Source organism: Phoxinus phoxinus (assembly GCF_949152265.1).
Source record: "Phoxinus phoxinus genome assembly, chromosome: 10".
Lineage (NCBI taxonomy): Eukaryota > Metazoa > Chordata > Actinopteri > Cypriniformes > Leuciscidae > Phoxinus > Phoxinus phoxinus.
Genome location: NC_136885.1, coordinates 12,901,805 through 12,912,402, shown reverse-complemented (window position 1 = coordinate 12,912,402; position 10,598 = coordinate 12,901,805). Strand labels below are relative to the sequence as shown.

Sequence of the window (10,598 nt, the reverse complement as noted above, 5' to 3'; positions counted from 1 at the left end):
CAATGCGAAATCTACGTTAATTACAATGTTCTTTTACAGAACTCGGCATAACATATAGCGGTCTTGCCTCTTGGATGCGCGCGCATCCGGAATTGTTTGTATACAAGAAACCTGTGTATAATAATATACAACAGACCGTATTTAATATAATATTTGCAGCAACATAATTCTAAATAAATAAAAATAAAAATATTTGACGGCACCCGTTGACCTCCATAGTAGGAAAAAACAAAACAATGGAAGTCTGGTTACCAATAGTCTTTAAAATATCTTCTTTTGTGTTCAACAGAACAAAGGAACTCATACAATGTTTGGACCAACATAAGGGTGTGTAAATGATGAGAGCATTTCAATTTTCTAGTAACTATCTCTTTAACGGCTTCATGCGTGACGTCACTGCCCATAGCTGCCGACCATTGGAGCCATAGACATGTCATGTCTATGATTGGAGCGACAGCGAGCGCGTGCACTATGCATCCCTCACGTCATCAACAGTTTCCGAAAACATGCCGCTCAGACACTGTTGATAAAGTCAGCAACTCGCTGAACTATTCCTGCATTTATGTGTTCGTATTCCAAATACATTACGATATAATAGTAAAGCGGATATACCTGCGGATGCGAGTTAGCAGGGCAGATAAATACATAAAACCAGGAGGTTTCTTTCTTCCTTTTTATAACCGGTTCCAATGGAGTTATACTATAACTTATAGTACCGTTAAGACCAAAGCAAGTGTGTCATTTCGCACAGTAACCTCACTTGGGTGTCGGGGTAAAATGGACTTTTAACTCAAGTGTTTTAAAATATGGAGCCATGTTTGAGGTCTGTGTGTCGAGAGAGTCTCAGGCAAGTGTCGATGAAATGCTGGACATGGAGATCCGTGAAGTGCTCAAGATCATCTTTCAAACGCCCTCTTACAGCAGCGTGTGGACGGACACATCCCAGCACTCTTCTGCGGAGAGCTCAGGGACCCTGTAGCACAACACGAGGAAAACATGTATTTCTGTTGCCAGACTTCTCCTGTCGACAAAGAGCCACAGATGCATCCCAGGCAGCCCTGTCTAGTGTTGCTCCAGTGTTTGTTGTGGTAAGACAAACATTTGTGCATCTTTTAGTTTTAATCAAACACTGTATCCCTCGGTTTCACAGAGAGAGGAGGCTTAAGCTAGTTCCAGACTAACATGCATGTTTGAGCTGAAAGCAACTAGCACTGACACATCTTAAAATACGTGTCAAAATCTTAAGAGCCACTTAAATTCCCTAACAGAGCTAAGGCTTAATCCTGGTTTAATCTAAGCCCTGTCTGTGAAACCGGGCCATTATGATTAGGAGTAGGTCATTGACTCTTACTAATTTGCGTTCTCATTCAACAGATGAAATTTGCCCGTGATGGGAGTGTGACATCATTTGGTGAGTTGGATGCTTTTCACAAACTTACTGTTCCAGATTTTGGTATGATGTTAGTTCCTTTTCATTTGACCCAAAACATGCTAAATACAAGTTATATTTGAAAGATATACCTTACTCAAATTAAAGCAAGATGCAGTATGTTGTTGTCAACTTCTATATTTTCCATGGAAAATACAAAATGTTTTTTTTTTTTTTTTTTACCGGAAACAGTGAGTCACTTCAAAAGTCTTTAATGCTTATATATATATATATATATAAGAAATATTACATTTTATGGAGAAATGTATTACAGTGCAATGCATGTACTGAAAAGTTATATTTGAAAGATATGTTCTCTTACACACACAAAAGCTGTGAACTTTCATGGAAAATACTGTCTTCACAAACAAAATTGTGCAAAATTCAACTTAAATTTATCTTATTTCATAATAAAGAGAAGTCCTTAATGCTTATTATCATTAAAACAAGGAAATAGTATTACAGTTTATGGAGAAATTCTTTAAAATACAATGCCTCCACTAGACTTCCCCACATATTATGCATCTTGAATGTTTGCTTTTGGGATACTTTTTTTTTTCCATTTTTTTTTTCTTCATAATATTTTATTTATGTTAAATTGTGTATTTTGTAATTAATCTGGTTTATTATCAACTACCTGTTTCAATCTGTTAATTTTTAGGTATGTTAAATAATGTTTTTAAATAAATGTATTATCAACCCTGTTTTAATCTGATTTAACATTCAATTAATTCACGAGAGAGAGAGAGAGAGAGAGAGAGAGAGAGAGAGAGAGAGAGAGAGAGAGAGAAAATCCTCCTGTCCTTAATTTAGTTCATTAGTGTTTTATGGCCACAATTTGCCATGTTAGATTTTTTATCAATGGATCTGGGTCTTATTCTGTTCTCTAGAAAAGAAGAAGACTGAATTGTATCAGGAGCTTAGTTTGCAGGCGAGAGATCTGAGATTCCAGCACTTAACAAGTATAACGGCCAGGAACAATGCCATCATCATACGCATGGAGGTATGGACACACGTCATCACACTCGGGGCTTCCGAAGATTGTTTCATAAACACAAAAGATGATCTTTATCTTAAACTTACCACATACAATTAATATTCTAAAGATAAAAAACTCATTTAACTTTGAAAATTCAATATATATATTTTTTAATTATAAAAAGTTTTGTTTTTTCTCCTTTTTTAATGTGTAGTCCATGAAGGCAGTGGTCACCCCGGAGTGTTTACTGGTGCTGGATTTCCGTGGTCTTGGCCTGGAGAAATGGCTGGTGTTAGATCTTGGGCCACAGTTGGCGGGAGATGGAAATTTGGCTACTTACTCCCTGCCCTTTGAGTTCAGAGCTCTGGAAGCCATTCTGCAACACAGGGTGAGTGTTTAAAGTTATTTTTTAAATAAATAACTGTATATACACTACCGTTCAAAATTTTGGGCTCGATAAGGTTTAAAAAAGAAAAGAAAATTAATACTATTAATAAAGAAATTAATACTTTTGTTCAGAAAGGATGTGTTAAATTGATCAAAAGGGGCAAAATATTTATTTTTCAAATAAATGCTGTTCTTTTGAACATTATGTTCATCTAAGAATTCTGTAAAAAAAACATGGTTTGCACAAAAAAAATCTGTTTTCAATATTGTGAATAATGATTCACACTAAATGACAACATTAGACTGATTTCTGAAGGATTGTGTGACTGAAGTAATGGCTGATAGAAAAAAATTAACTGTATTTTTGATTAAATAAATGCAGCTTTGGTGAGTGTAATTGACTTTAAAAAAAACATTTAAAAATATTGTGATAATTTCTATGTATCATAAGGATAGATATGTCTGAGTTTATGATATCTGGTGATCATCATGGCTAGTGTGGAGTTATTTCGTACCACAGTCTGATCTTTGTCTGTGTTTTTGTTCTTGGTCTCTGTGTCTACTTAATTGTTTGTATGTGTAATCATGTGTTGTTGCATGTTTATATGGGTAAGCATGTGTTTGGGCACAGGTGAATTTGCTGCAGATGCGACTGAATGAAGTCCAGCCTCAGGTTCTGGATTGTCTGGAGTCGTTGGTCGACCCAAAGCTCCTCTCTGCCGACCGAAGCAAACTCCATTTGCTCCTGCTTAATAGCAAGAGGTGAGTTCATTAACTTCATCAACAAGCTGCACTAAAAGCCTTTCCCTAGCCATGCTGTTGTGTTTAGAACATTATGTTCCCAAATGCAAGAGGCATTCAACTACACAATTAAGAACCTTACTTTCTTATTAGCCCATCTTAATGAAAGATCGCTATAACATCATTTGAAGGGTAATTGCTATTAAGCTTATCCAGAGTTATAAAATGATTGTTTTGTTGTGTTTTTCTTGTGTTAATTAGGGATGAGTCAGGATAGTCCACTCGACCGTCAGGGGATTAGGTTGTTAGTTATGTCCCCTAGTGAGTTTTTCTAGATTTTTTTTCTTGTTTTTGTATCTGTAATATTTTTTTTTGTTGGGTGGTGGTTTAAAGGAGAATGCTTGCTGTGTTTGTGCTTACGTCTTTGATAGTTTTGTGGTATTAAAGCCTAATTAGGAGCTTCCAAGTTGTCTTGTCAGTTTTGAAAATATGTAGTTTTGCTCATCACTAGGGTCAATAAAAAGTGTCTGATATTGAACAATCTCTGATATTATCTAAATAGGGCTGCACGATGTTGGAAAAAAATGACATGGTGGAATTTAGTTTTTCTTTGATGGATATTGCGATATGAAAAAAACAAACATGAATACATACATTTTCCAATTGGGAAAGAACAGTTTGCACTAGAATGGTTGGGGTTGTTTTGTAGGGGAGTACATCTGCATAGAAAATAATCATAATTTAACAGGCTTTTAACACTGAGATACTTGGGGGAAAATTTGGGTATTGACAGTCGGGTGTACTCTTTATAAGAACCAATTCATTCAGTATGACTAAAAAATTATAATTGTGGTTATTATGTAATAATAATATTGAACTAGACAAGAAATATTTTACAATTTTGCTGTAAAATAAAAATAATAATTTGATTGGTTAAATGATATATACTGTTTTAAACCATCAAGCATTGGAAAACCACAGGGAGCCCTTAAAGTAGAGATGAGACGGTATGAAAATTTCATATCACGATCAAGGGTATGCAAACTTTAAAACGGGGTCATTTGTATACATTTAGCTATTTTTTATTTTTTTTTGTCTTGTGGACTATATATAAATAAACATTTTATGTCAAATATCTTAATCAGGGCAGTACTAAATAAAAAATGACTTGCATTTTTTATGATCCTTCTTATTTTGTTAAAGTAATGAACATTTTGCAGGTTCTGCAAGATGTATACATAAATACATTTAGACCACTTAAGTTAGTGATTGCTGTCAGGATTTGAAGAGACTTTAAACCAACATAACAAAAAAAAAAAAATCTGGAACAAATCTCTTACCCTACTACCTTTAATGATGAAATAATCAAATATGTGTTTTATGATAATTCAAATATAAAATGGCAATACTAACCATCAGGAATTTGTATCATGGTTCATCATCAAACCATATCTGACCGATCTAGCTATGTTATAAAGTGAACCTCATAAAATGACATATCTAGCCCACATCTCATTATTATTAGGCAATGTGTTCTCTGTGTGGTAGAAAATGATTTAAAAGTCATTGCAGTGTTTCTTTTAGAGCGGAAGCTTTGAAGTAGCACGATCTATCATTTTCTTTGAGGGACTTTTTATCTCCCTGCAGCCTTTCAGAGCTAGAGACGGACATTAGGATGTTTAAAGAGAGTCTGCTAAAAATCCTGGATGAGGATGAACTGATAGATGAACTCTGTGTCACCAAGTGGAGCGACCCGCAAGTGTTGTAGGTGACGCATCACAGAATTCAACTTCATAGCAACACATTTACATGTACACAAATATGCTTGGTGTCAGTGTAAATATCTGATAATTATTGTGTGGGTCTTTTATCTGCTGGTGTGCCTGTTTTTGTGTGTGTGTGTATGTGTTCACATGGAGCCAGTGAGGAGAGTAGTCTGGGTATAGATCACGCTGAAGAGATGGAGTTACTGCTGGAGAATTACTTCATGCAAGCAGAGGAGCTTGGCAACAAAGCCAGAGAGATGAAAGACCTCATCGATGACTCTGAAAGCGTTATCTTCATTAACCTGGATAGGTAAACCAGCGGCAACCGCATCTTCTATAATGGCTTTTTTTAACTGCTCTGGGGCTGTACCTCATGATGCAATACACATCAAGATACTGTACATGTCACAGTCAGAGCATGTGAGGAATATTTCCTCTGGAGCGGAGAGCCCCTTTCTGAAGATTGAAATACCTTCACAGCGCTATACTGTTAATGAACTTGCTCGCTTTCCTCTCAATAACAAAATAAACATACAACAAAAATGACAGCGGTAAGAAATCAACCGGTTTCAGGAAAGCATCTGATCACAGTGATGTGAATATGTCAGCATAAGCTCTGGAATTCGACACTATCCAGTCATGTAACGCCATGTTTATTTATATTTATAAAATTATGCTTTAAAGCCACAAACATCATAACTGTTATCTATAGCCCTACTGTAATTGTGACATTTATTCAAGAAATTCATTACAAATTGAAAGACGTATGGTACAGTGAAATTTCAGGCACTGCTCAGTTTTGGGCTATTTTTCTTCTAAAACTTGTCTTCTTTCTGACTAGTAGAAAGAGAACATCCAAAATATGCATTTTAATGTTAATTTTATTACACTTTATCTATTTGTGTCTGTAGATTTCACTACAATTCATGTCTTTTAAAGGCTATTTTCTTCCAGAAATCTCCTCTTCAGCAGCTCTTGCACATACCAAACTATTTCACCTGATTTATATAACATTTTATTCCTAAAAACAGGGTCAACATGTTATTGTCTTCTTGTTGTTTATAGTAGTTTTTGTGTTTAATGGAGTGATAAAAAAAGATATCCAGAATTCCCACTGTAAAAACCTTTAACTGTAATATGTCAACAAAATGAAACCAGAATTTTTATCCTGGCTTTATCCAATATTCAGATTCTGAAGAATGTATTCAAATTATTGCATGCTTAATTAAATAAAGCCTTATTTGCATATTTAATTGACCGTTCGCAAAACCCCGCCCTCTAACGGTTCTCGTCCAATCCTAGCTCAGCAACTGTAACTAAGGAGGAGGACCTCCGTCAAACATTCCGATTTCAGCAAGATAGTGCAATGATGCGCCTATGGCAGTGAGGTCTGCACAGGCTTAAAACTTGCTGTATTTTATGATTGCTTGCAACTATTATTAAAAAATAGGCTACATGTACAAACACCGTTTCACTACGGCACTGCGGCCCCCTCATCAGTCAGCAAACGAGAGGAAAAAAAAAGAGAAAAAGCACGGACTTACTAATTACGAAACTTTGATGAGGTTTAACAGGTGCACAGTCACAAATTCCTCTGGAACTCAAACATTAAACTTCAAAACAAAGTTTGCGCAGTTGCACAACTATTTACACAAATATATCCTTATCAGTCGGCTACAAGTTATGAATGAAGAGAACAGCATCGAGAGTTGATGGTTTTAGCGCGTCCTCTGGTTGCAGTGTTGTGACTGAAATAGCGCGCGCGGGAGCACATGCGCAAAACAGTTTTGTAAAATGATATATGATCAAATAAAAATGATTGATATATAATTTTACAAAACTGTTTTGTGCATGTGCTCCCGTGCGCTATTCTGTCTATACTTTCTGTCGTGCCCTGGAGGATATGTCTGCTGCATTACTCCAAAACCAATCACTTAATGTATGGATCTCAACCCAGCCATGGCTATGGTTCTCAATTGTTTGACGGGCGTAGTAACAATAACTAAGGGGCGTGGCTTTTGCGAACGGTCAATTATAACATATAGAAAATTTTTAATACAAAACATTTGTTTTAATGTACTGTGATTTATCAACTGGAAGAAGTATGGTGATATCGATTAGTTACCATATTCACTCGTGGTGTCTTGCCTTAAATTGTCTTTAGCCATCGGAATGTCATGATGCGCCTGAACCTCCAGCTCACCATGGGAACCTTCTCCCTCTCCTTATTTGGTCTGATGGGTGTGGCTTTTGGAATGAATTTAGAATCTTCCTTTGAAGAGGTTGGTACCGTTTTTCTACAGTTTACAGTTTTATTACTGTGTACCGTTTTACTTTAGTGTAGGGCTTTGACTTTTGCCCAAAAATCATATTCGAAGTTTGTTTATTATCCATCCATCCATCCATCCATCTTCTTCCGCTTATCCGGGGCCGGGTCGCGGGGGCAGCAGTCTAAGCAGAGACACCCAGACTTCCCTCTCCCTAGACACTTCCTCCAGCTCTTCCGGGGGGACACCGAGGCGTTCCCAGGCCAGCCGGGAGACATAGTCTCTCCAGCGTGTCCTAGGTCTTCCCCGGGGTCTCCTCCCGGTGGGACGTGCCCTGAACACCTTCCCAGGAAGGCGTTCAGGAGGCATCCGGAACAGATGCCCGAGCCACCTCAGCTGACCCCTCTCGATGTGGAGGAGCAGCAGCTCTACTCTGAGCTCCTCCCGAGTGACCGAGCTCCTCACCCTATCTCTAAGGGATCGCCCAGCCACTCTGCGGAGAAAGCTCATTTCGGCCGCCTGTATCCGGGATCTTGTTCTTTCGGTCATGACCCAAAGCTCATGACCATAGGTGAGAGTAGGAACGTAGATTGACCGGTAAATCGAGAGCTTCGCCTTGCGGCTCAGCTCTTTCTTCACCACGACAGACCGGTACAACGACCGCATTACTGCAGAAGCTGCACTGATCCGTCTGTCAATCTCCCGTTCCATCCTTCCCTCACTCGTGAACAAGACCCCGAGATACTTGAACTCCTCCACTTGAGGCAGGAACTCTCCACCAACCTGAAGTGAGCAAGCCACCCTTTTCCGACTGAGGACCATGGCCTCGGATTTGGAGGTGCTGATTCTCATCCCAGCCGCTTCACACTCGGCTGCAAACCGTCCCAGTGCATGCTGAAGGTCCTGGTCTGAAGGGGCCAACACAACAACATCATCCGCAAAGAGCAGAGACGAAATCGTGTGGTCCCCGAACCTGACACCCTCCGGCCCCTGGCTGTTTGTTTATTAATATTTGAATATATTCAAATATTTATTAATAATATTTTTACCATTAAATGCCTTCAGTAAGACCTATATTGGTATCAAACTTAAGTTGTATATGTTCTGTCCACCAGAGGGCAGTGTATCAGTCAATGGCAATAGGCAGGCAATGATGTTTTCAGAAGAAAAACACAGCCATGACTGTTTTTTTTATTTATTTATTAATAATCAGACCCTGGATTAAACACAAACAGTATGCTTTCGACATGTTTTATCCACTGTTCTTATCAAATGTAGTGGGATGTAGTGTTGACAGTGTACGTGGGCGCTCATGTTGCTTGTTAAAACTCTTGGACACTTTTAAAAGAGTCTACATCGCAGACTTCACATATTTAACATACTTTTGAAAGTCCAGTATTTAATTGATGCTTGTAAGCACTCATTGTCAGTTGTCAACACAATGGCTTAGTTTAAAGAATGTTTAGCAGTTTCCTGGAAATACTGTAGAATTGAACCAATCAGATGACGACTTCAAATCCCGAAGTCTTTCCAATTTTGTGTCTGAGGCTGAGACTCTCTGTCTGACTGAGAACATGTTGTTTATCGACCCACACTGATTTGTGTGTGTGTGTGTTTGTGCGTAGGACCCACGTGTGTTTTGGTTAGTGACCGGGCTCATGTTCCTGGGCAGTGGACTAATCTGGAGAAGACTTCTCTCTTTCCTGGGCCGACACTTAGAACCCAGCTCTCCACCTCCTGTGCGTAATACAGCACGCCATGTTTACTTTGCAACAGCTCTACAACTTTATAGTGACGATTGTAAAAAAATGTGTGTGTCTTTTCACAGATTCCCCCTGTTTGGAGGAAAAACCATATTGGCACCTTAAAAGGAACAGACGTTAAACCTGGAATTAGATGATAGTGTGACTGCTGCGCTTTCAATATATCCCCCCCCCCTCCTTCTCTGTATCTCCAAATGATATGCTGTATTTTTCAATATCATGACTTGCTCACCTCACATTTAACTATTCAGGTCCTATGTGGTATCATGTAGACAGTTTTTATCTTGCTACGTGACATTTGTCTTGCAGTATATTTTGGGATAATCTCTCTATTTATTGTTGTGAATATTTTAATGACATAATGATCCGATATCTTTTATTGACTGCAAAGTATCTGACATACTTTCAAAAAAGCAAAATGATCTGCCACTAACTCAGAATCCGTAGTTACCCATTGAAAAACAGATGTTTATGAATATATAACTTTAATAAAACATTAAAAACTTGTATTTGTTGTGTGTTCTTTATTTTAGGCATTTAGAATAAAAAATCTGATGTTTTTGCAGCACTAAAGCACTCGTGTATACATTATTCAAATTTTGATCTCTAATTAAAATGCTCTGAACCTCTATTTGCATAAGTGCTCAATAAAAGTAGTGTATAATGCATTATGTAAAGTGTGCTTGTATTTTGTGTGCTTATATCGAGCAGAACAGCAGGAGGAGACAAACTCCCACTCAGAAAATATTCACTCAGATTGGTTGTATGTCTTAGACGGTGATATTACAAACATTATCTTACTAATTTAAATGGTTTCAGCCTTATGAAAATAATACAATCTACAGTAAAATATGAAACGTGTTTTAAAAGGATTTTATTACATTTTCTTAGAAATAACCAATGTTGGGTAAGTTACTCTAAAAAGTCATGAATTAGCTACTAGCTAATATTACCTTCAGCAGTGTAGGCTACTTTACTAATTACTCTCTGAAAAGTATTGCATTACTTATTACAAATGATGTTCTAATTCCTACAATAACCTTGACCAGTTTTTGACCTGCTCTTTAATTCTTTAAAATAAATATCAAATTCTATAAATTATGCTTGAACTGACCAAGGTTACATTAAAAACACATTTTAAAAATCAGAGTTCACTCTTCGGCTGGACCTCGGCTTGCGTACGGCCGTTACCGGAATCCAGTGATTATAGTTTATAAAGTTATAAATATGGATATTTTTCTAATAAAAACTTCGCTTCACTTAAGA

The 10,598-nt window shown here is 37.5% G+C and overlaps 1 protein-coding gene across 1 annotated transcript; it reads left to right on the top strand.

The window, feature by feature from the left end:
- The first annotated feature begins 402 nt into the window (after positions 1-402).
- On the top strand, positions 403-9,838 carry mrs2 (magnesium transporter MRS2). The gene is made up of 10 exons (XM_079627163.1): positions 403-1,088; positions 1,375-1,411; positions 2,320-2,432; positions 2,623-2,796; positions 3,427-3,557; positions 5,184-5,300; positions 5,460-5,612; positions 7,467-7,584; positions 9,195-9,308; positions 9,398-9,838. Exons 1-10 carry the CDS (start codon positions 807-809, stop codon positions 9,467-9,469), a joined length of 1,311 nt encoding a protein of 436 aa, XP_079483289.1. The 5' UTR covers positions 403-806; the 3' UTR covers positions 9,470-9,838.
- Positions 9,839-10,598: the final 760 nt, after the last annotated feature.